Raw genomic sequence first — 27,273 nt, 5'->3', positions numbered from 1 at the left:
GGTGTTCTTGGGGTCATAGGCAGCATTCCTCCTCCTCCAAACACGGCGAGTTGAGTTGATGCCAAAGAGCTCGATTTTGGTCTCATCTGACCACAACACTTTCATCCAGTTCTCCTCTGAATCATTCAGATGTTCATTGGCAAACTTCAGACGGCCCTGTATATGTGCTTTCTTGAGCAGGGGGACCTTGTGGGCGCTGCAGGATTTCAGTCTTTCACAGCGTAGTGTGTTACCAATTGTTTTCTTGGTGACTATGGTCCCATCTGCCTTGAGATCATTGACAAGATCCTCCCGTGTAGTTCTGGGCTGATTCCTCACTGTTCTCATGATCATTGCAACTCCACGAGGTGAGATCTTGCATGGAGCCCCAGGCCGAGGGAGATTGACAGTTATTTTGTGTTCCTTCCATTTGCGAATAATCGCACCAACTGTTGTCACCTTCTCACCAAGCTGCTTGGCGATGGTCTTGTAGCCCATTCCAGCCTTGTGTAGGTCTACAATCTTGTCCCTGACATCCTTGGAGAGCTCTTTGGTCTTGGCCATGGTGGAGAGTTTGGAATCTGATTGATTGATTGCTTCTGTGGACGGTTGTCTTTTATACAGGTAACAAGATGAGATTAGGAGCACTCCCTTTAAGAGTGTGCTCCTAATCTCAGCTCGTTACCTGTATAAAAGACACCTGGGAGCCAGAAATCTTTCTGATTGAGAGGGGGTCAAATACTTATTTCCCTCATTAAAATGCAAATCAATTTATAACATTTTTGACATGCATTTTTCTGGATTTTGTTGTTGTTATTCTGTCTCTCACTGTTCAAATAAACGTACCATTAAAATTATAGACTGATCCTTTCTTTGTCAGTGGGCAAACGTACAAAATCAGCAGGGGATCAAATACTTTTTTCCCTCACTGTATATATATATATATATATATATACAGTGGGAAAAAAAAGTATTTAGTCAGCCACCAATTGTGCAAGTTCTCCCACTTAAAAAGATGAGAGAGGCCTGTAATTTTCATCATAGGTACACGTCAACTATGACAGACAAATTGAGAAAAAAAAATCCAGAAAATCACATTGTAGGATTTTTAATGAATTAATTTGCAAATTATGGTGGAAAATAAGTATTTGGTCACCTACAAACAAGCAAGATTTCTGGCTCTCCCAGACCTGTAACAACTTCTTTAAGAGGCTCCTCTGTCCTCCACTCATTACCTGTATTAATGGCACCTGTTTGAACTTGTTATCAGTATAAAAGACACCTGTCCACAACCTCAAACAGTCACACTCCAAACTCCACTATGGCCAAGACCAAAGAGCTGTCAAAGGACACCAGAAACAAAATTGTAGACCTGCACCAGGCTGGGAAGACTGAATCTGCAATAGGTAAGCAGCTTGGTTTGAAGAAATCAAATGTGGGAGCAATTATTAGGAAATGGAAGACATACAAGACCACTGATAATCTCCCTTGATCTGGGGCTCCACGCAAGATCTCACCCCGTGGGGTCAAAATGATCACAAGAACGGTGAGCAAAAATCCCAGAACCACACGGGGGGACCTAGTGAATGACCTGCAGAGCGTTGGGACCAAAGTAACAAAGCCTACCATCAGTAACATACTACGCCGCCAGGGACTCAAATCCTGCAGTGCCAGACGTGTCCCCCTGCTTAAGCCAGTACATGTCCAGGCCCGTCTGAAGTTTGCTAGAGTGCATTTGGATGATCCAGAAGAGGATTGGGAGAATGTCATATGGTCAGATGAAACCAAAATAGAACATTTTGGTAAAAACTCAACTCGTCGTGTTTGGAGGACAAAGAATGCTGAGTTGCATCCAAAGAACACCATACCTACTGTGAAGCATGGGGGTGGAAACATCATGCTTTGGAGCTGTTTTTCTGCAAAGGGACCAGGACGACTGATCCGGGTAAAGGAAAGAATGAATGGGGCCATGTATCGTGAGATTTTGAGTGAAAACCTCCTTCCATCAGCAAGGGCATTGAAGATGAAACGTGGCTGGGTCTTTCAGCATGACGATGATCCCAAACACACCGTCCGGGCAAAGAAGGAGTGGCTTCGTAAGAAGCATTTCAAGGTCCTGGAGTGGCCTAGCCAGTCTCCAGATCTCAACCCCATAGAAAATCTTTGGAGGGAGTTGAAAGTCCGTGTTGCCCAGCGACAGCCCCAAAACATCACTGCTCTAGAGGAGATCTGCATGGAGGAATGGGCCAAAATACCAGCAACAGTGTGTGAAAACCTTGTGAAGACTTACAGAAAACGTTTGACCTGTGTCATTGCCAACAAAGGGTATATAACAAAGTATTGAGAAACTTTTGTTATTGACCAAATACTTATTTTCCACCATAATTTGCAAATAAATTCATAAAAAATCCTACAATGTGATTTTCTGGATATTTTTATTATAATTTTGTCTGTCATAGTTGACGTGTACCTATGATGAAAATTACAGGCCTCTCATCTTTTTAAGTGGGAGAACTTGCACAATTGGTGGCTGACTAAATACTTTTTTCCCCCACTGTATATATACAGCTGTGGAAAAAATTAAGAAACCACTGCACATTTTTCTTAAATCAGCATCTCTACATGTATGACAGCCATTCCATTCCAGTGTCTGTTGAATTCTGGATGGCAAAAACAGTTCTAATAGTACCTCAAAAGTAATATTAATCAAAAAATAACTATTGACCATGCCAAAAGAGTTAAAAAGGAAAGTTTTGAGTGAGTAAAAGAAGAGTTCAATCCTGTCTTTACTGGCAGAGGGATACAGTGAGCGTCAGGTTGCTTCCATCCTTAAAATTTCAAAGACGGCGGTTCATAAGAACAAGGTCAAGCAGCAGACATTGGGGAAAACAAAGCTACAGACCGGCAGAGGGCAAAAACGACTCTCTACTGACCGGGATGACCGCCAACTCATTTGAATGTCACTCAACAACCGTAGGATGACATCAAGTGACCTACAAAAAGAATGGCAAACGGCAGCTGGGGTGAAGTGCACGGCGAGGGCGGCTCGAAACAGGCTCCTAGGGGCAGGGCTGAAGTCGTGCAAAGCTAGAGAAAAAAAGCCCTTCATCAATGAGAAGCAAAGAAGAGCCAGGCTGAGGTTTGCAAAAAACCATAAGGATTGGACCGTAGAGGACTGGAGTAAGGTCATCTTCTCTGATGAGTCCAATTTTCAGCTTTGCCCAACACCTAGTTGTCTAATGGTTAGACGGAGACCTGGAGAGGCCTACAAGCCACAGTGTCTCTCACCCACTGTGAAATTTGGTGGAGGATCGGTGATGATCTGGGGGTCCTTCAGCAAGGCTGGAATCGTGCAGATTTGTCTTTGTGAAGGACGCATGAATCAAGTCACGTACAATGTTGTCCTGAATGAAAACTTGCTTCCTTTTGCTCTGACATTGTTCCCCAACTCTGAGGATTGGTTTTTCCAGCAGGACAATGCGCCATGCCACACAGCCAGGTCAATCAAGGTGTTTTTTTATTTATTTTTTATTTCACCTTTATTTAACCAGGTAAGCCAGTTGAGAACAGGTTCTCATTTACAACTACGACCTGGCCAAGATAAAGCAAAGTAGTGCAATAAAAACAACACAGAGTTACATATGGGGTAAAAAAACATAAAGTCAGAAATACAACAGAAAATATATATACAGTGTGTGCAAATGTAGCAAGTTATGGAGGTAAGGCAATAAATAGGCTATAGTGCAGAATAATTACAATAGTATTAACACTGGAATGCTAGATGTGCAAGAGATTATGTGCAAATAGAGATACTGGGGTGCAAAAGTGCAAAATAAATAACAATATAGGGATGAGGTAGTTGGGTGGGCTAATTTCAGATGGGCTGTGTACAGGTGCAGTGATCGGTAAGGTGCTCTGACAACTGATGCTTAAAGTTATTGAGGGAGATAAGAGTCTCCAGCTTCAGAGATTTTTGCAATTCGTTCCAGTCATTGGCAGCAGAGAACTGGAAGGAATGGCGGCCAAAGGAGGTGTTGGCTTTGGGAATGACCAGTGAGATATACCTGCTGGAGCGCAGACTACGGGTGGGTGCTGCTATGGTGACCAATGAGCTAAGATAAGGCGGGGATTTGCCTAGCAGTGATTTATAGATGGCCTGGAGCCAGTGGGTTTGACGACGAACATGTAGTGAGGACCAGCCAACAAGAGCGTACAGGTCACAGTGGTGGGTAGTGTATGGGGCTTTGGAGACAAAACGGATGGCACTGTGATAGACTACATCCAATTTGCTGAGTAGAGTGTTGGAGGCTATTTTGTAAATGACATCGCCGAAGTCAAGGATCGGTAGGATAGTCAGTTTTACGAGGGCATGTTTGGCAGCATGAGTGAAGGAGGCTTTGTTGCGAAATAGGAAGCCGATTCTAGATTTAACTTTGGATTGGAGATTCTTTATGTGAGTCTGGAAGTTGAGTTTACAGTCTAACCAGACACCTAGATATTTGTAGTTGTCCACATACTCTAGGTCAGACCCGTCGAGAGTGGTGATTCTAGTCGGGTGGGCGGGTGCTAGCAGCGTTCGATTGAAAAGCATGCATTTAGTTTTACTAGTGTTTAAGAGCAGTTGAAGGCTACTGAAGGATTGTTGTATGGCATTGAATCTCGTTTGGAGGTTTGTTAACACAGTGTCCAATGAAGGGCCAGATGTATACAAAATGGTGTCGTCTGCGTAGAGGTGGATCTGAGAGTCACCAGCAGCAAGAGCGACATCATTGATATACACGGAGAAAAGTGTCGGCCCAAGAATTGAACCCTGTGGCACCCCCATAGAGACTGCCATAGGTCCAGACAACAGGCCCTCCAATTTGACACACTGTACTCTATCTGAGAAGTAGTTGGTGAACCAGGCGAGGCAGTCATTTGAGAAACCAAGGCTATTTAGTCTGCCAATAAGAATGCGGTGGTTGACAGAGTCGAAAGCCTTGGCCACCTGGATGGAGGACCACCAGATCAAGACCCTGTCATGGCCAGCCCAATCTCCAGACCTGAACCCCATTGAAATCTTCTGGAATGTGATCAAGAGAAAGATGGATGGTCACAAGCTATAAAACAAAGCTGAGCTGCTTGAATTTTTGCGCCAGGAGTGGCATAAAGTCACCCAACATCGATGTGAAAGACTGGTGGAGAGCATGCCAAGACGCATGAAAGCTGTGATTGAAAATTGTTTTACATTTACATTTTAGTCATTTTAGCAGACACTCTTATCCAGAGCGACTTACAGTTAGTGAGTGCATACATTATTTTTTATTTATTTTTTCATACTGGCCCCCCGTGGGAATCAAACCCACAACCCTGGCGTTGCAAACGCCATGCTCTACCAACTGAGCTCCAAATATTGATTTCTGAACTCTTCCTAAGTTAAAACATTAGTATTGTGTTGTTTAAAAATGAACATGAACTTATTTTCTTTGCATTATTCGAGGTCTGACAACACTGCATCTTTTTTGTTATTTTGACCAGTTGTCATTTTCTGCAAATAAATGCTCTAAATGACTATTTTTATTTGGAATTTGGGAGAAATGTTGTCAGTAGTTTATAGAATAAAACAAAAAGGTTAATTTCACCCAAACACATACCTATAAATAGTAAAACCAGAGAAACGTATATTTTTGCAGTGGTCTCTTAATTATTTCCAGAGCTGTATATACATGTGTATATACATCTCTTGTGAATTACATTGTGCCACTTTAAACAAAAGTAGTTGTTAGTGTTGAAAAAAAAATAGAGAGATAATTCACCATGAATCACAATCAAGGTTGCAAATCAAATGTTTCCATTTGATTTGTAAACCTTTTAGCTATCGTTTGTTACTTTTGTTTGGAAAAGAGAAGTGAATCTGCGTGGGGCAAGTTGGGTAATGTAGTTCTCTTGGCGCTCTCCCTTACGCACAGAAGGGGCGTGTTGCCTACAACTCCCAGTCGAGTTACCAAACTTCAGTGAGATTGGGACAGCGAGGAGGCTGTTAAACAACTAAACTATCGGTTTAGTTACTGTGTGGGATGCGTGTTAGCTATGCCATATATTTAATTGTACTAGATAGCGAGCTAATCATATGCTAACATAACACACGCTAGCTACTTCTTGCTTAGTCTTTAGTTGACAGTCCAGTCAAGAAAAAAAATAATGAGATCGGGTATAAGTCATGTTTTGGTGAAAACGAAAGCTTGAAGCTTCCTTGGTTCCAGAAACAAAACAGCAGTCATTTGCCAAAGATTGGGTTCCTCGTTTCATCGATCATCTCGAATGGGGCTAATAGTAAACTAGCCAGAGAGCTAACTGACGCGAGTGCCTCTAGCGAGACGTTCAAGACGCAACCGCACAACAAGCTAAGCTAAGCTAAGCTAAGCTAACTATGGACGGATGTCAACCAAACATGCAGCAAAGTATCGACGAAAGAGGTGTGGAGAAATGTATGGACGAATACTTGAAATCCATTGGGTTTCACCGGAAAAAAATAGCCAAAGATGGGTCGTGTCTGTTTCGGGCTGTAGCTGAACAGGTAAAGTGAAAAGCTAACTACTCACGACAAGACAGAAAAGTCAATAATGCTAATTATAGCTTTTTGGCTAGCTAGCTAGTTTTAGCTTCGTAGCCATTTCCAAGATCAGACTCTCATCAACAGTGTTCTCGCCCTACTCATCCTCACGTTGAAGTCGATACAAATATCATTTCTATATGCAACCATTCTGAACTTTTTAATCCCAACTAATAAAAACAATGTCAACTTTTCGTAAACTTCCAGGACAACTTGGTCCTGGTGAATTTGGCAGTTTAAAAAAAAAAACTAGATTGTTAGCTAGCTAAGGTAGCTAACCAAATCAGCTAGCCAATCAGTGTGTTGGTCCAGTCTTGGTAGTTATGTTAGCGCGCTAGCTAGCTTGTCAAGCGTGTAGCTTTCTCGCTAGTATGGTGCACTATTTCGAATGGGTTTTCGTGTGGTTTTCAGGTGTTGCACTGTCAAAGCCTTCATACCAAAGTCCGTGCCACCTGTGTGCAGTATCTAAAGAAGAACAAGGATAACTATGAGGCGGTAAGTATCTAGTTAATTGGAAGGCCTCAAAACAACGAACGACTTTTAACGAAACCAATTGCGTTATATTGTATTGGCTAGAAGTGACATTCTCTCTCATCTCTCTCTCCCTCTCTCTCTCCCTCTCTCTCTCCATCTCTCCCTCCCTCTCTCTCTCCATCTCTCCCTCCCTCTCTCTCTCCATCTCTCCCTCCTCCTCTCTCCATCTCTCCCTCCCTCTCTCTCCATCTCTCCCTCCCTCTCTCTCTCCATCTCTCCCTCCCTCTCTCTCTCCATCTCCCTCCCTCTCTCTCTCCATCTCTCCCTCCCTCTCTCTCCTCTCCCTCCCTCTCTCTCTCTCTCTCCATCCTCTCTCCCATCTCTCCCCTCTCTCTCTCCATCTCTCCCTCCCTCTCTCTCTCCATCTCTCCCTCCCTCTCTCTCTCCATCTCTCCCTCCCTCTCTCTCTCCTCCTCTCCCTCTCTCTCTCTCCATCTCTCCTCCCTCTCTCTCTCCATCTCTCCCTCCCTCTCTCTCTCCATCTCTCCCTCCCTCTCTCTCTCCATCTTCTCCCTCCCTCTCTCTCTCCATCTCTCCCTCCCTCTCTCTCTCCATCTCTCCCTCCCTCTCTCCCTCCTCTCTCCTCCCTCTCTCCTCTCCCCTCCCTCCTCCCTCCCTCTCCCTCCCTCTCTCCCTCTCTCCCTCTCTCCCTCCCTCCCTCCCTCCTCCTCCCTCCCCTCCCTCCTCTCTCCCTCTCTCCCTCCCTCCCTCCCTCCCTCTCTCCCTCCCTCCCTCCCTCCCTCTCTCCCTCCCTCCCTCTCTCCTCTCTCCTCCCTCCCTCTCTCCCTCCCTCCCTCCCTCCCTCCTCCCTCCCTCCCTCCCTACCTCCCTCCCTCCCTCCCTCCCTCCCCTCCTCTCTCCCTACCTCCCTCCCCCTCCCTCCCTCCCCCTCCCTCCCCCTCCCTCCCTCCCTCCCCCTCCCTCCCTCCCTCCCTCCCTCCCTCTCTCCATCTCTCCCTCCCTCTCTCTCCCTCTCTCTCCCTCCTCCCTCTCTCTCCCTCTCTCTCCCTCTCTCTCCCTCTCTCTCCTCTCTCTCCTCTCTCTCTCTCCTCTCTCTCTCTCTCTCTCTCTCTCTCTCTCTCTCTCTCTCTCTCTCCCTCTCTCTCTCTCTCTCTCCCTCCCTCTCTCTCCATCTCTCTCTCTCTCTCTCCATCTCCCTCTCTCTCCATCCCTCCCTCCCTCTCTCCATCTCTCTCTCCCTCCCTCTCTCTCTCCATCTCTCCCTCCCTCTCTCTCTCTCATCTCTTCCTCCCTCTCTCTATATCTCTCTTGCTCTCTCTCCACCCCTCCTCTCTCTCTCTCCACATCCCTCTCTCTTTCTCTCTCTCCTCCAGTTCATAGAAGGAGACTTTGAGGAGTACTTGATCAAACTAGAGGACCCTCAGGTAAAGTGGTTATCAGTGTCAAAACGCATCACTGTAACTTCCAACCAATATGAATTCCTGTACTTTAGGCAGTTCTTTATTGTGTAGCTCATTCCTATAAGTATTTTGCAGCACTGGGTGGGAGAGGTGGAGATAAATGCACTGGCTCTGATGTACAAGTAAGTGTTTGTTTGTTTATTTGTTGTTATTTACTGAGACTAAAGCGCGGTCTACGTTCTCTAAATGCATTGTCATTACAGGAGTGATTTCATCATCTTCCAGACCCCTGGTAAACCTCCTGTTCAAATCACTGACCTGTTCAAATCACTGACAACGGCTTTAATGACAAGGTAAAACAACCACGGTGTGTTACAACACGGTGGCGTCCTGATTTACGAATACGGTGCACTGCTACTTTTGACCAGGACAAACGTTTTGTGTTTGTGTCCGTCAGGTGCGTCTGTGCTTCCTGAACGGGAACCATTACGACAGCGTCTACCCCGTCTCTCGTGTGAAGAATGCTGCCCTCTGCCAGTGTGAGTTCAGAATACACACACACACACACACACACACATTGAGGGGGTTCGATTAATCTTGCCCGGGGTGCGGCCCGGCGAGGCGAGGAGGGAGGAGCGGCCTTCTCAAATCCAACACTAATCTGCGCTGCTCGGTCATGTTGTCAACAATATAGGTAGCTAGCATGGTGCATCGTCCAGAAACATCTATTTCAGGGGTGTCAAACGTCCGGCCCGCGGGCCGGATTAGGCCCGCAAACGGGTTTAATCCGGCCCGCGAGATTATAAAAAAAAAAAAAATTTTTTTTTTGTAAAGTATAAAAATGCGCTGCAATTTTTCTATAAAATAAACTGTTTTATGTTGTAACTGTAAATGTTTGGTGTGTTCAGAGTATGTTGCAGTGCTGAAAGAATATAACCTTCGTCGCCACTATGTGAGTCTTCATGCCGACAAATATGACAACTTTCAAGGACAGCGGAGATGAGAGAAGGTGAATGAACTGTTGGCGGGTCTGAAGAAACAGCAGTCTGTGTTTACTCACAGCCGAGACATCAGTGACGCTGCAGTGAAAGCTAGCTACCTCATTGCTAATGAAATCGCAGTGGCTTCAAAACCATTTAGTGAGGGTGAATTTGTAAAAACATGCATGATGAAGGCAGCGGAGATTGTGTGCCCTGAAAAGCGGCAGGCTTTTGCAAATATCAGCCTGACAAGAAACACAGTTGCAGACAGGATTTCCGATCTTTCAGTGGATTTGGACAGCCAGTTGAAGGAAAAAGTAAAGTCATTTATTGCGTTTTCGGTTGCAATTGATGAAAGCACGGACATTACAGATGTTGCACAACTGGCCATTTTCATCCGCGGAGTTGATGACACATTGACCGTCACCGAGGAGTTCGTGGAGTTGGTGCCGATGACAGATACGACAGCAGCTGATATTTTTACCGCAATCGTCGGCGCGCTGGACAGGGTCGGAGTGGACTGGTCCCGCGCTGTCATCCTGGCTACAGATGGTGCGCCCTCAATGATCGGGAAAAAAGCAGGCGTTGTGACAAAGTTCAGAGAGAAAGTGCAATCTGCAAATGGAGGACGTGATTTTTTGACTTTTCACTGTATTTTGCACCAGGAGGCTTTGTGTTGCAAGTCATTAAAGATGGATAACGTCATGAAGGTGGTCATCCAAACTGTTAATTTCATCCGATCCAGAAGCCTGAATCACCGTCAGTTTGACAGCCTTCTCAGAGAGAAAGACCACATCTATGGCCTGCCATACCACACGGAGGTAAGATGGTTAAGCCGAGGTGCTGTGCTGAGGCGTTTCTTTGATTTACGAGAAGAAATTGAACAGTTCATGGAAGAAAAGGGCAAACCAGTGTTAGAATTTCATTCCACAGAATGGATGCAGGACCTTGCATTTATGGTGGATGTTACAGAGCACCTGAATAACTTGAACAAACAGCTGCAAGGGCGCAACAAAGTTGTCACGCAGTATTATGACAGCATACGTTCTTTCAAGTTGAAGCTGTCATTGTGGGAGACGCAACTTGCCGGTGGTGATGCAGCTCACTTCCCCTGTCTGAAAAATGTGTGCGCGACCCAACATGTGGCAGACATGAAGCGGTTCAAAGATAAAATAACGGGACTGTTACGGGAGTTTGAGCAACGCTTTCAGATTTATGTTTATATGTTTTTATGTTGATGTGCTATTGTTTTTAATTGATTTTATTTTATTTGTATATTTAACCTATTCTTGACTCTGTGGTTCTTGCACTTGTTTGGGGAACAGGATTTCATTATTTTTATCTAAATTTCTGCCTGAGAAATGACACCCTGATATAGTTCTGTGATATACTTCTGTGAATCACTGAGGCATTGTGTGTTTGTGTGTTCTTTGTCCTCAGAACTTTCAAATAACTTGAGGTGTTTTATGATTAATAGTGATGTTGTGCTTTTGGACACACTGTCCTCAGGCTCCAGCTTTATGTTTATATGTTTTTAATTGATTTTTAACCTATTCTTGACTCTGTGGTTCTTGCACTTGTTTGGGGAACAGGATTTCATTATTTGTATCTACATTTCTGCCTGAGAAATGACACCCTGATATAGTTCTGTGATCTGTGAAACAGTTCTGTTAATCACTGAGGCATTGTGTGTTTGTGTGTTCTTTTTCTTTAGAATTTTCAAATAAACTTGACGTGTTTTATGATTAATAGTGATGTTGTGCTTGTACTATTTTGGACACACTGTCCTCAGGCTCCAGCTTTATGTTGTATGTTGATCGTATTAAAACAAAGAAAACAATCTGAAGTTGTTGTTTTTAAGTTATATATACCATGATTTTTCCGGTCCGGCCCACTTGGGAATAGATTTTCCTCCATGTGAGCTAAAATGAGTTTGACACCCCTGATCTATTTTTTCCATAAAATATGCTTGAATTTTCAAAATAGTTTTCATTGGGAAGGCAGAGAATGCGTTTTTATCAAAAAGCAATCACTTTTGGCACAGAATCCTACTAGCTACTCCACGTGCTTAATTACGTCATTTTTGTTTTGAGCCAACTTCGCTGTCGTACAGACCGGGGCACCTGGCTCACGCCCGCGAGGTAGCCCGATTCCAAATCGAATGCGATCAACTTTCAGCGGGTGCAAAACATGCCTAAGCGGGCGCCCATATATATATATATATATATATATATTTTTTTTTTAAACCTTTATTTAACTAGGCAAGTCAGTTAAGAACACATTCTTATTTACAATGACGGCCTACACCGGCCAAACCCGGACGATTGTGCGCCGCCCTATGGGACTCCCAATCACGGCCGGATTGTGATACAGCCTGGAATCGAACCAGGGGGTCTGTAGTGACGCCTCATGCACTGAGATGCAGTGCCTTAGACCGCTGCGCCACTCGGGAGCCCTATTAATATTAATGGAACCCCTTCAGTGTGGACCTTGTCTTGTGAAGAACGCTGCCCTCTGTCTGCCAGTGAGTTCAGATTAGTCATTTCACCAGCATTGGTCCATGCTATTGGCAGGTTCCAGATCTTTGTGCTATATTGCTCACTCTTATGGTCAATGACCACAGGTCATGAACCAGGCTACCATGCTATACATTTAGCCCAACCTTCCTATCAATGGAAATACTTGAGTTCTTGCCATGAAATATATGTTGGGGTAAAGGTTTATCTATCAACAGAATACCAAAAGGTCAAAAGGTTGCTTTTACTGATGTTGTCTCTCTGTCCCTGTCTCTTTGTCTGTCCCGGTCTCTGTATGTCCTTTTCCCTGTCTCTCTGTCCCTGTCTCTTTGTCTGTCTCTGTATGTCCTTTTCCCTGTCTCTGTCTGTCTCTGTCCCTGTGTCTCTATCCCTGTGTGGCTGTCCCTGTGTGGCTGTCCCTGTGTCTCTGTCCCTGTGTCTCTGTCCCTGTGTCTCTGTCCCTGTGTGGCTGTCCCTGTGTCTCTGTCCCTGTGTCTCTGTCCCTGTGTCTCTGTCCCTGTGTCTCTGTCCCTGTGTCTCTGTCCCTGTGTCTCTGTCCCTGTGTCTCTGTCCCTGTGTCTCTGTCCCTCTGTCCCTGTGTCTCTGTCCCTGTGTCCCTGTCCCTCTGTCCCTGTGTCTCTGTCCCTGTGTCTGTGTCTCTGTCCCTCTGTCCCTGTCCCTCTGTCTCTGTCCCTCTGTCCCTGTGTCTGTGTCCCTGTGTCTCTGTCCCTGTGTCTGTGTCCCTGTGTCTCTGTCCCTGTGTCTCTGTCCCTGTGTCTCTGTCCCTGTGTCTCTGTCCCTGTGTCTCTGTCCCTGTGTCTCTGTCCCTGTCCCTCTGTCCCTGTGTCTCTGTCCCTCTGTCTGTGTCCCTGTGTCTCTGTCCCTGTGTCTCTGTCCCTGTCCCTCTGTCCCTGTCCCTGTGTCTCTGTCCCTGTTTCTCTGTCCCTGTGTCTCTGTCCCTGTCCCTGTGTCCCTGTGTCTCTGTCCCTGTGTCCCTGTCCCTCTGTCCCTGTGTTCTCTCTCTCTGTCTCTCTGTCTCCCTCTCCAGCCGTCCTGTACGAGCTCCTCTATGAGCGTGTGTGTGGCACGGAGCGTTCCGTGGTGGCTCCCAGTCTGAAGGGCGGTACCGGTAACCGTGGTAACGACCTTCTAGAAGACGACCCGGACAATGAGCAGTGTCGTAGCAGCGACGAGTCGGACGTGGAGGGAGAGGACGCTCTCTGGTAGGGACAGATCAGAACCGAACCTAATCCAATGCAAGTCAATAGTACCATGTCCAAATGATCTAGAAGTGACTTCATTGAGTTACACAATCCATTTTTAGCTACGTTTTTTTTTAGATGGGATGATTTGGACGTGAAACGCGAAAATGCTTGTATCGTTACCATTGACTTGCATTGAATTTGTGCCACAAATGCTAAAAAGTTAGCATTTGAAACAGTGGCCAGGTAAACAAAACCAGAACATGGGTTACTGTCATACCTCGTCCATAGACGGGAAACCAGGTAAGGAAACCAATATGTCATTTTGTAATGTGGATGAACGATCCCTTTTAACCATTAGACGGGAATCAGAGTTTCAGTCAGCTGGTAATAGCCGGCTTCCGGCCGGTGAAATTTGCCGCTTGCCAATTGTCCGGAAGAAGAGGAAGAAAAAATCCCATCGCGAAATAATGTTTTTTAGCCTCTTGATCGGTGGAAACGCCAGTCGGTGGAAACGCCAGTGGGTGGAAATACATTTAACTGGTCATGCTTATCGGTCTATAGGTTAATTTGTATAATTTTTGTGGAATTAAATTTGCGCCTTTACAGTATATTCGTTACGTATCTTATTTATCGCGACGCGTAAATCAGATACAGAGACTTTGAGTGGAACATCTGTCAGCTGCTGCGGCATATAGAAGACAGCGCCATCCACTCTGCAACGAGCTGGAGGCAGTATGCATTTTGAAAACATATACTTAAATTGTTTGAAACCTGAACATTTTACTACATATTATGAGGCATGTTTTACCTTGCTTCAAAGTAGCCTAGCGAAATTCAGACCAATTATTTTATATCAACTTTCTTTTCGTTGTCCGTTGTGCAAAAGGCACAATCCTAGTCATTTTTTAAAAAATGTTTTCATTTAACCGTAGTCTCATTGAGATCAAATCTATTTTTTCAAGAGAGACCTGGTCTAACCAAGACTGCAGCAATGTTTGAGACAAATATCAGATATACTGTAACAATTTAAAGACATAAAATAAAATGTTTTGACGTAGACGCACAGATTTCAATTACAGAAACATACAAATTGGTGCATATTAGAGCTCCCCTTTCAAAATTTCTAGTGGATACTTTCATCTCTCACGTGAAACCGCTCGCATGCCTTTTTGACAAGTGTTTCCCCGCTAATTGCATTATGGAACGAACATGTGAAATGTGAAATAATTAAGAGTTTATCAACATTTTTAAGCAAAAAAATTCTGATCTCTTGCATCAGACTTATTGCTTAAAAAAATAAATAAATGTAGCTTAACTGGTTGTATTAATTTGGGATCTATTTTCCCACAACTGTCCCAGAGTCTGTTTGGGAAAGGCTATTTATTTTCTTGACAATCTGACCAATAAATAGGTGAGCTTTCCTACTACGGGGGAATAGTAGATTGACATACAGTGGGGAAAAAAAGTATTTAGTCAGCCACCAATTGTGCAAGTTCCACCATAATTTGCAAATAAATTCATAAAAAATCCTACAATGTGATTTTCTGGATTTTTTTCCCCCTCATTTTGTCTGTCATAGTTGACGTGTACCTATGATGAAAATTACAGGCCTCTCTCATCTTTTTAATTGGGAGAACTTGCACAATTGGTGGCTGACTAAATACTTTTTTCCCCCACTGTAGGCAAGTGATTTTGCTGTTCGTTACTCGTCTTGTTGGCTGAGGGAAAAGTACACCGAACAAAAATATAAACTCAAAACGACGAGCACGCAGATGAGCTTCCCTGAGACGGTTTCTGACAGTTGGTGCAGAAATTATTCGGTTGTAAAAAAAAAACAGTTTTCATCAGCTGTCCGGGTGGCTGGTCTCAGACGATCCCGCAGGTGACAAAGCTGGATGTGGAGGTGCTGGGCTGGCGTGGTTACATGTGATCTGCGGTTGTGAGGCCGGTTGGACGTTCTGCCAAATTCTCTTAAAACGACGTTGGAGGCGGCTTATGGTAGAGCGCTCCCTCAACTTGAGAGATCTTTTATTGTCCCCAGCACAAGGTGCACCTGTGTAATGATCACGCTGTTTAATCAGCTTCTTGATATGCCACACCTGTCAGGTGGATGCACTATCTTGGCAAAGGAGAAATGCTCACCAACAGGGATGTAAACAAATTTGTACACAAGATTTGAGAGAAATAAGCTTTTTTTGTGCATGTGGAAAATTTCTGGGATCTTATATTTCAGCTCATGAAACATTGTACCGACACTTCACATGTTGCGTTTATATTTTTTGTTCAGTTTATTATTATTATTATTATTATTATTATTAAATAGTAAATGTAAACAGTTATTCTAACATCTTCAAAGTGCACATCAGAATTTGGTAAGAAGGACGCGCACATCGTTGCATCCTCGATTTTTGCACGTTCTGTTAATATGATTTACTATATTCATATCTGAACGCCCTAATGAGGTTAAGCAAATGGGTCCGGTAAATTTCTCAAATGTCCGTTAAATTTTAAAATGCTGCCGGTTAAATGTCCGGCGCCGCAATTTCCTAACGGAAACCCGAAAAGTCGGAAATATGACTTTACGTCGGTGTGATCCACAGGAGCCAGGATGGACCAGCTGGACCTGCAGCCCACAGGGGACACACCACTAAGGTAACTATAGCACACACACACAGTAGAGTTTCTACTTTCTCTTTTTCTACAAGTATTGCGCTCTCTTATTGGGTTATTGATTGGTTATTGATCTCTGTTATTGTGTTATTGATCTGTTATTGATTTGTCCCTCATCCCAAACCATCTCAATTGGGTTGAGGTCGGTTGATTGTGGAGGCCAGGTCATCTGATGCACTATTCCATCACTCTCAAATAACCCTTACACAGCCTGGAGGTGTGTTTTGGGTCATTGTCCTGTTGAAAAACAAATGATAGTCCCACTAAGCCCAAACCAGATGGGATGGCGTATCGCTGCAGAATGCTGTGGTAGCCATGCTGGTTAAGTGTGACTTGAATTCTAAGTAAATCACTGACAGTGTCACCAGCAAGGCACCCCCACACCATCACACCTCCTCCTCCATGCTTTACGGTGGGAACTACACATGCAGAGATCATCCGTTCACCTACTCTGCAAAAATCTCACATTTGGATTTGTCAGACCAAAGGACAGATTTCCACCGGTTTAATGTCCATTGCTCGTGTTTCTTGGCCCAAGCAAGTCTCTTCTTGTTATTGGTGTCCTTTAGTAGTGGTTTCTTTGCAGCAATTTGACCATGAAGGCCTGATTCACACAGTCTCCTCTGAACAGTTGATGTTGAGATGTGTCTGTTACTTGAACTCTGTGAAGCATTTATTTGGGCTACAATCTGAGGCTGGTAACTCTAATGAACTTATCCTCTGCAGCAGAGGTAACTCTGGGTCTTCCTTTCCTGTGGCGGTCCTCATGAGAGCCAGTTTCATCATGGCGCTTGATGGTTTTTGCGACTGCACTTGAAGAAACATTCTAAGTTCTTGAAATTTTCCGGATACTTTTTAAAGTAATGTACTGTCGTTTCTCTTTGCTTATTTGAGCTGTTCTTGCCATAATATGGACTTGGTCTTTTACCAAATAGGGCGAACTTCTGTATACCACCCCTACCTTGTCACAACGCAACTGATTGGCTCAAACATTTACATTTACGTCATTTAGCAGACGCTCTTATCCAGAGCGACTTACAAATTGGTGCATTCACCTTATAGCCAGTGGGACAACCACTTTACAATATGTTTTTTTTTTTGGTGGGTTAAGGGGGGGTTAGAAGGATGACTTTATCCTATCCCATGTATTCCTTAAAGAGGTGGAGTTTTAAGTGTCTCCGGAAGGTGGTGAGTGACTCCGCTGTCCTGGCGTCGTGAGGGAGCTTGTTCCACCATTGGGGTGCCAGAGCAGCGAACAGTTTTGACTGGGCTGAGCGGGAACTGTGCTTCCGTAGAGGTAGGGGGGCCAGCAGGCCAGAGGTGGATGAACGCAATGCCCTCGTTTGGGTGTAGGGACTGATCAGAGCCTGAAGGTACGGAGGTGCCGTTCCCCTCACAGCTCCGTAGGCAAGCACCATGGTCTTGTAGCAGATGCGAGCTTCAACTGGAAGCCAGTGGAGTGTGCGGAGGAGTGGGATGATGTGAGAGAACTTGGGAAGGTTGAACAACAGACGGGCTGCGGCATTCTGGATGAGTTGTAGGGGTTTAATGGCACAGGCAGGGAGCACAGCCAACAGCGAGTTGCAGTAATCCAGATGGGAGATGACAAGTGCCTGGATTAGGACCTGTGTCGCTTCCTGTGTAAGGCAGGGTCGTACTCTCCGAATGTTGTAGAGCAGGGGTGTCAAACTCATTTTAGCTCAGGGGCCACATGGAGGAAAATCTATTCCCAAGTGGGCCGGACCGGAAAAATCATGGTATATATATAACTTAAAAACAACAACTTCAGATTGTTTTCTTTGTTTTAATACGATCAACATACAACATAAAGCTGGAGCCTGAGGACAGTGTGTCCAAAATAGTACAAGCACAACATCACTATTAATCATAAAACACGTCAAGTTTATTTGAAAATTCTAAAGAAAAAGAACACACAAACACACAATGCCTCAGTGATTCACAGAACTGTTTCACAGATCACAGAACTATATCAGGGTGTCATTTCTCAGGCAGAAATGTAGATAAAAATAATGAACTTTGTTGCGCCCTTGCAGCTGTTTGTTCAAGTTATTCAGGTGCTCTGTAACATCCACCATAAATGCAAGGTCCTGCATCCATTCTGCGGAATGAAATTCTAACACTGGTTTGACCTTTTCTTCCATGAACTGTTCAATTTCTTCTCGTAAATCAAAGAAACGCCTCAGCACAGCACCTCGGCTTAACCATCTTACCTCCGTGTGGTATGGCAGGCCATAGATGTGGTCTTTCTCTCTGAGAAGGCTGTCAAACTGACGGTGATTCAGGCTTCTGGATCGGATGAAATTAACAGTTTGGATGACCACCTTCATGACGTTATCCATCTTTAATGACTTGCAACACAAAGCCTCCTGGTGCAAAATACAGTGAAAAGTCAAAAAATCACGTCCTCCATTTGCAGATTGCACTTTCTCTCTGAACTTTGTCACAACACCTGCTTTTTTCCCGATCATTGAGGGCGCACCATCTGTAGCCAGGCTGACAGCGCGGGACCAGTCCACTCCGACCCTGTCCAGCGCGCCGACGATTGCGGTAAAAATATCAGCTGCTGTCGTTGTATCTGTCATCGGCACCAACTCCACGAACTCCTCGGTGACGGTCAATGTGTCATCAACTCCGCGGATGAAAATGGCCAGTTGTGCAACATCTGTAATGTCCGTGCTTTCATCAATTGCAACCGAAAACGCAATAAATGACTTTACTTTTTCCTTCAACTGGCTGTCCAAATCCACTGAAAGATCGGAAATCCTGTCTGCAACTGTGTTTCTTGTCAGGCTGATATTTGCAAAAGCCTTCCGCTTTTCAGGGCACACAATCTCCGCTGCCTTCATCATGCATGTTTTTACAAATTCACCCTCACTAAATGGTTTTGAAGCCACTGCGATTTCATTAGCAATGAGGTAGCTAGCTTTCACTGCAGCGTCACTGATGTCTCGGCTGTGAGTAAACACAGACTGCTGTTTCTTCAGACCCGCCAACAGTTCATTCACCTTCTCTCATCTCCGCTGTCCTTGAAAGTTGTCATATTTGTCGGCATGAAGACTCACATAGTGGCGACGAAGGTTATATTCTTTCAGCACTGCAACATGCTCTGAACACACCAAACATACAGCTTTCCCATTCAATTCCGTGAATAAATAGAAGGATGACCATTTTTCTTGGAACACTCTGCACTCTGCGTCCACTTTTCTATTTTTTGACAGAGACATATTGGGGCAATGAGGGTGCCAAAGCACATCATGTTAAAAGTAGAAGCCGTAATAAATATCGCGGGCAAAACAAAGTAGCTCATTGGCTGCACGTGCTTGACCTACTTGCTCTGCCCCGGTATAAACAGTTTGCTTGCTTAACACAATTGCTATTGCGCCATCCAGTGGACGCAATTGGAACAGCAGTTTTTTTTTATTTTTATTTTTTATCATCTCGCGGGCCGGATTAAACCCGTTTGCGGGCCTGATCCGGCCCGCGGGCCGTACGTTTGACACCCCTGTTGTAGAGCATGAACCTGCAGGATCGGATCACCGCCTTGATGTTAGCGGAGAACGACAGGGTGTTGTCCAGGGTCACGCCAAGGCTCTTTGCACTCTGGGAGGAGGACACAACGGAGTTGTCAACCGTGATGGTGAGATCATGGAACGGGCACTCCTTCCCCGGGAGGAAGAGCAGCTCCGTCTTGCCGAGGTTCAGTTTGAGGTGGTGATCCGTCATCCACACTGATATGTCTGTCAGACATGCAGAGATGCGATTTGCCACCTGGTTATCAGAAGGGGGAAAGGAGAAGATTAGTTGTGTGTCGTCTGCGTAGCAATGATAGGAGAGGCCATGTGAGGATATGACGGAGCCAAGTGACTTGGTATATAGCGAGAATAGGAGAGGGCCTAGAACTGAGCCCTGGGGGACACCAGTGGTGAGAGCACGTGGTGCGGAGACAGCTTCTCGCCACGCCACTTGGTAGGAGCGACCGGTCAGGTAGGACGCAATCCAGGAGTGAGCCGCGCCGGAGATGCCCAACTCGGAGAGGGTGGAGAGGGGGATCTGATGGTTCAGCAGGGAGGAGAAGGTGGCAAAGAGCTTCCTAGCGATAAATGATAAGGATGTTAAACTTGAATGGGCTAGTGACAAACGCATTAAGAAGGAAAGAAATTCCACAAATGAACTTTTATTAACACATCGCTCCTACAGACAGTGAGTCAGGTGGCTGTGGCTTGTTATGTAAAGCAGGCAGACAGGCATCAAGGCATTCAGTTACTGTTGGATTGAACGTGGGCAAAACGAGTGACCTAAGCGACTTTGAGCGTGGTATGATTGTTGGTGCCCCTCTTGTACCACAGTAACAAAAAAAACATCCAGTCAGCGGCAGTCCTGTGGGCGACGACAGCTCGTTGATGAGCGAACGTTGAAGGAGAACGGCGAGAACAGTGCAAGCTAACGGGCTGTTCGCAGCATGAATGTACCACCGTCCCATCTGTGGCAACAGTGTGATGCCATTGCGTCAGCATGGACCAACATTCCTGTGGAAGGTTTCCGACACCTTGTAGAATGCCCAGAAGAATTCTGGCTGTTCTGGAGGAAAAGGGGTCCGACCCGGTACTAGATGGGTGTACCTAATAAACTGCATATGTAATAGGACCATTATTCTGTGAATTGACGTGTAATTTTATCATTTTTTTCCTTATCGTTTTAACTGGAAACAATTTTTTTTTTTTTTATGGCAGTTTAAATGTTAAGCAGAATTGTCCATTTGTCACATCTCTAGTTATTGGTTGCTTATTGATTGGTTATTGGTTGCTTATTGATTGGTTATTGGTTGCTTATTGATTGGTTATTGGTTGCTTATTGATTGGTTATTGGTTGCTTATTGATTGGTTATTTCTGTGTGTGTTTCAGAGTGGAGGAGGTAGAGGCCAACCCCTCTCCAACAGGGTCAGACGTTCTCTCAACCCCTTTCTCTACAGAAACACAGAGTACGATGTCTGGGTGAAGTCCAAGAGAGGTACATTTTAAAATACTTTATTTTAATCCAAATCCAATTACATCAAGAAGGATTCGATCATTTAAAAGAGTTGGTCTTTGCTGCTATAACAGCCTCCACTCTTCTGGGAAGGCTTTCCACTAGATGTTGGAACATTGCTGCAGGGTCTTGCTTCCATTCAGCCACAAGAGCATTAGTGAGGTCGGGCACTGATGTTGGACGATAAGGCCTGGCTCGCAGTCGGCGTTCCAATTCATCCCAAAGGTGTTAGATGGGGTTGAGGTAAGGGCTCTGTGCAGGCCAGTCAAGTTCTTCCACACCGATCTCGACAAACCATATCTGAATGGACCTCGCTTTGTGCTCGGGGGCATTGTAATGCTGAAACAGGAAAGGGCCTTCCCCAAACTGTTGCAACAAAGTTGGAAGCACAGAATCGTCTAGAACGTCATTGTATGCTGTAGCGTTAAGATTTCCCTTCACTGGAACTAAGGGGCCTAGCCCGAACCATGAAAAACAGCCCCAGACCATTATTCCTCCTCCACCAAACTTTACAGTTGGCACTATGCATTGGGGCAGGTAGTGTTTTCATGGCATCCACCAAACCCAGATTTGTCCGTCGGACTGCCAGATGGTGAAGCGTGATTCATCACTCCAGATAAACGCGTTTACACTGGTCCAGAGTCCAATGGCGGTGAGCTTTACACCACTCCAGCCGACGCTTGGCATTGTACATGGTGATCTTAGGCTTGTATGCGGCTCCTCAGCCATGGAAACCCATTTCATGAAGCTCCCGATGAACAGTTCTTGTGCTGACGTTGCTTCCAGAGGCAGATTGGAACTCTGTAGTGAGTGTTGCAACGGAGGACAGACGATTTCTACACGCCTCAGCACTCGGCGGTCCCGTTCTGTGAGCTTGTGTGGCCTACCACTTCGCGGCTGAGCCGTTGTTGCTCCTAGACATTTCCACTACACAATAACAGCACTTACAGTTGACCGGGGCAGCTCTAGCAGGGCAGAAATTTGACGAACTGACTTGTTGGAAAGGTGTCATCCTATGACGGTGCCACGTTGAAAGTCACTGAGCTCTTCAGTGAGGCCATTCTACTGCCAATGTTTGTCTATGGAGATTGCATGGCTGTGTGCTCGATTTTATGGACCTGTCAGCAACGGGTGTGGCTGAAATAGCCAAATCCACTAATTTGAAAGGGTGACCACATACTTTGGGCAATATAGTGTAGTTTAGTGATTTAATATTACTTTTTATTTCTATTCTGTTTTTATTTGAAATTCAGTTGTCAGTTTACGGTCATGACATGTTGTGTTTATGTAATATTAAACATGTATCACTGACTAACCCCTTCAAAAAGGGTTCATAAAAACGGCTGCAATACAACAATTCTTCACAAATCTTTCAGTTTAACAGTTTTGTGTGTGTGTGTGTGTGTGTGTGTGTGTGTGCACTTCTGTTCATCCAAACATGATTTTCTGGTGTATTATTTAAGAGACTGCATTCCAGAGAGGTGGTCGTTCGGTTTCTCAAGCCTGATGACAAGTTGTCCACAGACACAGAATATTCTCTCCACGAACACTTGGGGTGCGGTGGTAGAAAACAGATCCAGTGTGACAAGGCACCGCTTTGGATAAACAACTCGGTCAACATGCCTCCCTTTACCTCTTCCGGGTATTTCCACAGCTCACACGAGGCACTTAATGCCCCGCCTGGTTGACCCTCCGGCTGGACAGTGACCTCGGACACTATCTTTGATGCGAGGAAGCTATATTTCTGAAGGACTGTGGTCGAGATGCTTGCTGGATTCATCGTGCTGGCATCTTCCTGGGGTCCTTCTGCGCCACGGCTGTACTCTCTGATTTGCTGAAGTACAAAATACTTTTTCTTCTCTGATCAGTGGCTCCATCTCTCTTATGGGAAGTGCCAGAGACACACTTGGAAGTTGGCTGCAAGGGGATTCAGTATGCATGCGAAGCGCTCACGCAGTGACCTTCAGGAGGACCTGTGCCAACTGTTTTGCGACAGTAGTTTGAATGCAAGTGTGCCTCCAAGGGTGAGAAGGCACGGCACCACATCAGACAGGCGATTGGCTGTTAGTTTTGAAGTTTGGTCGGTGTGGATTTGCGAACGGCTCCTGCGACTTCACCAGCTGCTCAAGCCTGGCCCAGTCACGCTCAGTGGACGCCCTCGGATTTCATCCCTGTTAGCTAGTAATAGCTAGGCCTATTTGAAATATCGCCATCTACTGGCAGCATTTACCTGCCGGATTCAGACGCTAGGAAAAAATGGTGGTTTTTATTTGAGTTAGTTTTGCAGTCAAAGATAGTTTCAGTATAGTTTGTTTTTATTTGGCTGAATTGTTTTTCCATTTTAGTTTATTTTAGTTTCAGTTTTCATTTACTATAATAACCTTGGTACCTGTGTTTGTATTGAGTGGTGGTGTCATGGGGATTTTGTTCACCTGTTCTAACTTGGTTATTTCCTGTTTCAGCTCAGCAAAAGCTGGATTTCTGCATCGCTGCTGGGATGCAGTACACCGTGGGAGACAAGTGCAAGGTACGGTGTGTGAGAGGTCTTCACTCCGCTGACTGTGTTTTGTGTGGATGCTCTCTGATAGTGTAGTTGTTCTGCCCCGCCCCCTCTAGGTTCGCCTTGACAACGGTGGCCGTTACTATGGCGCCTACATCCAGGAAGTGTCGCCTGACAACGGGCCCGTCACTGTCTTCATAGAGGAACTGGGCAGGAAGTAGGTCATCTCTCTCCTTTTTATAGGATTTTTGTTCTCTGCTTTACCCTGTCATGTTTTATAGTTGTTCTGGGCTTTACCCTGTCATGTTTTATAGTTGTTCTGGGCTTTACCCTGTCATGTTTTATAGTTGTTCTGGGCTTTACCCTGTCATGTTTTATAGTTGTTCTGGGCTTTACCCTGTCATGTTTTATAGTTGTTCTGGGCTTTACCCTGTCATGTTTTATAGTTGTTCTGGGCTTTACCCTGTCATGTTTTATAGTTGTTCTGGGCTTTACCCTGTCATGTTTTATAGTTGTTCTGGGCTTTACCCTGTCATGTTTTATAGTTGTTCTGGGCTTTACCCTGTCATGTTTTATCGTTGTTCTGGGCTTTACCCTGTCATGTTTTATCGTGTGTGTGAATGTGTCCAGACGCTCTGTATCCCTCTGGAATCTGCGGCCCCCCACAGACGAGACGACGTCCTGGAGCACGGTGACCCGAGACGGAAAGAGACTGAACAACGTCTCCACTCCACACCCTGGTAAGGACCCTACACCTGTCCCCTAGACCCCTAGTCTTTGGTAAGTGCCTTAAACATGTCCCCTAGCCACTAACTTTGAAACCTCTTGCATCGTCCCAACAGTGTTCATGAATAACTTTTTCCTGCAATCAGTCTTTGATCGATCTCTCTTGTGTTCTAGAATATATTTGTTTTAGAATGAGCTGTGTTCTGTTGGTACAACAGTTGAAAACTTCAACTCTTCTCTCTGTCTCTCTGTGTCTCTGTGTCTCTGTCTCTCTCTCTCTGTCTCTCTCTCTCTGTCTCTCTCTCTGTCTCTCTCTCTCTCTCCTCTCTCTCTCTCTCTCTCTATCCCACCTTCTCTCTCTATCCCACCTTCTCTCTCTCTCTCCCTCTCTCTCTATCCCACCTTCTCTCTCTCTCTCTCTCCCACCTTCTCTCTCTCTCTCTCTCCCACCTTCTCTCTGTCTCTGTCTCTCTGTCTCTGTCTCTGTCTCTCTCTGTCTCTCTCTGTCTCTCTCTCTCTCTCTCTCTCTCTCTCTCTCTCTCTCTCTCTCTCTCTCTCTCTCCTCTCTCTCTCTCTCTCTCTCTCTCTCTCTCTCTCTCTCTCTCTCTCTCTCTCTCTCTCTCTCTCTCTCTCTCTCTCTCTCTCTCTCTCTCTCTCTCTCTCTCTCTCTCTCTCTCTTCCCCCCCCCCCCAGAGTGGGAGGGCAGGGGAGGAGGGAGGAGGTCAGGAAATCCTTCGCCGTCGGAAACGCTGCCTGTCTCTCAGGCAAAAGGCCCCTCCCACAGCGTTGGGCGTGGTGTCCACAAGCAGCACTCTTGGCCCCCACAGGCCACCGTAGAGGAGGGAGGGGTCAGGAGCACCCCCCACCTCAACCCAGGTCTGTCTGGACCCCAATACTAAACTTTTACACCGATCTTAGATGGAAAAAACCACCACTAGCTGCAGTAGAGAGTTACAGTGCATTCGGAAAGTATTTTGTTACGTTACAGCCTTATTCTGAAATGTTTAAAAAAAAAAAAAAATTGTTTTTTCCCCTCATCAATCTTGACACAATACCCCATAATGACAAAGCAAAAACAGGTTTTTATACATTTTTGCTAATTTATTAAAAATAAGTATTCAGACCCTTTACTCAGTACTTTGTTGAAAGCACCTTTGGCAGCGATAACAGCATTGAGACTTCTTGGGTATGACGCTACAAAGCTTGGCACACCTGTATTTGGGGAGTTTCTCCCATTCTTCTCTGCAGATCCTCTCAAGCTATGTCAGGTTGGATGGGGAGCGTCGCTGCACAGCTATGTTCAGGTCTCTCCAGAGATATTCGATTGGGTTCAAGTCCGGGCTCTGGCTGGGCCACTCAAGGACATTCAGAGACTTGTCCCGAAGCCAGTCCTGCGTTGTCTTGGCTGTGTGCTTAGGGTCGTTGTCCTGTTGGAAGGTGAATCTTCGCCCCAGTCTGAGGTCCTGAGCGCTCTGGAGCAGGTTTTCATCAAGGATCTCTCTGTACTTTGCTCTGTTCATCTTTCCCTCGATCCTGACTAGTCTCCCAGTCCCTGCCACTGAAAAACATCTCCACAGCATGATGCTGCCACCACCATGCTTCACCGTAGGGATGGTGCCAGGTTTCCTCCAGACGTGACGCTTGGCATTCAGGCCAAAGAGTTCAATCTTGTTTTCATCAGACCAGAGAATCTTCTTTCTCATGGTCTGAGAGTCCTTTAGGTGCCTTTTGGCAAACTCCAAGCGGGCTGTCATGTGCCTTTTACTGAGGAGTGGCTTCTGTCTGGCCACTCTATCATAAAGGCCTGATTGGTGTAGTGCTGCAGAGATGGTTGTCCTTCTGGAAGGTTCTTCCATCTCCACAGAGGAACTCTGGAGCTCTGTCAGAGTAACCATCGGGTTCTTGGTCACCTCCCAGACCAAGGCCCTTCTCCCCCGATTGCTCATTTTGGCCTGGCGAACAGCTCTAGGAAGAGTCTTGGTGGTTCCAAACTTCTTCCATTTAAGAATGATGGAGGCCACTGTGTTCTTGGGGACCTTCAATGCCACAGAAATGTTTTGGTACCCTTCCCCAGATCTGTGCCTCGACACAATCTTGTCTTGGAGCTCTACGGACAATTCCTTTGACCTCATGGCTTGGTTTTTGCTCTGACATGCACTGTCAACTGTGGGACCTCAGGAAACTAGGCGTATGTCTACTTCACAGGAGCTGCATTTTAATGTAAACATAATTGTTTTTATCTAAATGTATTTTTTTTGGCAGAAATACCTACTGGCGCATGTGAACTTTCATGTGTACCTATGATGAAAATTACAGGCCTCTCATCTTTTTAAGTGAGAGAACTTGCACAATTGGTGGCTGACTAAATACTTTTTTCCCCCACTGTATCTGGAGCATCAGCAATTGTGGGTTTGATTACAGTCTCAAAATGGTCAGAAACCAGTAACTTCCTTCTGAAACTCGTCAGTCTATTCTTGTTCTAAGAAATGAAGGCTATTCCATGCGAGAAATTGCCAAGAAACTGAAGATCTCATACAACGCTGTGGACTACTCCCTTCACAGAACAGCGCAAACTGGCTCTAACCAGAATAGAAAGAGGAGTGGGAGGCCCCGGTGCACAACTGAGCAAGAGGACAAATACATTAGTGTCTAGTTTCAGAAACAGACGCCTCACAGGTCCTCAACTGGCAGCTTCATTAAATAGTACCCGCAAAACACCAGTCTCAACGTCAACAGTGAAGAGGTGACTCCGGGATGCTGACCTTCTAGGCAGAGATGCAAAGAAAAAGCCATATCTCAGACTGGCCAATAAAAAGAAAAGATTAAGATGGGCAAAAGAACACAGACACTGGACAGAGGAAGATTGGAAAAAAGTGTTATGGACAGACGAATCGAAGTTAGAGGTGATCTGATCACAAAGAAGAACATTTGTGAGACGCAGACCAAATGAAAAGATGCTGGAGGAGTGCTTGATGCCATCTGTCAAGCATGGTGGAGGCAATGTGATGGTCTGGGGGTGCTTTGGTGGTGGTAAAGTGGGAGATTTGTACAGGGTAAAAGGGATCTTGAAGAAGGAAGGCTATCACTCCATTTTGCAACGCCATGCCATACCCTGTGGACGGTGCTTGATTGGAGCCAATTTCCTCCTACAACAGGACAATGA

At 45.4% G+C, this 27,273-nt stretch overlaps 1 protein-coding gene across 1 annotated transcript; it reads left to right on the top strand.

Annotated features, from left to right (window-relative positions):
- Positions 1-6,326: 6,326 nt before the first annotated feature.
- LOC311124090 (OTU domain-containing protein 4-like) lies at positions 6,327-25,009 on the top strand (the record flags this gene model as incomplete). Its single annotated transcript, XM_084198303.1, is given in 14 exon segments — positions 6,327-6,535; positions 6,983-7,066; positions 8,440-8,490; positions 8,602-8,648; positions 8,730-8,781; positions 8,784-8,819; positions 8,924-9,005; positions 13,011-13,185; positions 15,768-15,819; positions 20,761-20,866; positions 23,347-23,411; positions 23,501-23,601; positions 24,015-24,124; positions 24,804-25,009. Coding segments are annotated over 14 exon segments (1,314 nt in total). The 5' UTR covers positions 6,327-6,388.
- Positions 25,010-27,273: the final 2,264 nt, after the last annotated feature.

Source organism: Coregonus lavaretus (assembly GCF_964263955.1).
Source record: "Coregonus lavaretus genome assembly, contig: HAP1_SCAFFOLD_2617, whole genome shotgun sequence".
NCBI classification, from domain to species: domain Eukaryota; kingdom Metazoa; phylum Chordata; class Actinopteri; order Salmoniformes; family Salmonidae; genus Coregonus; species Coregonus lavaretus.
The sequence above is the reverse complement of the archived record's forward strand: the minus strand, read 5'-3'. Positions and strand labels throughout refer to the sequence as shown.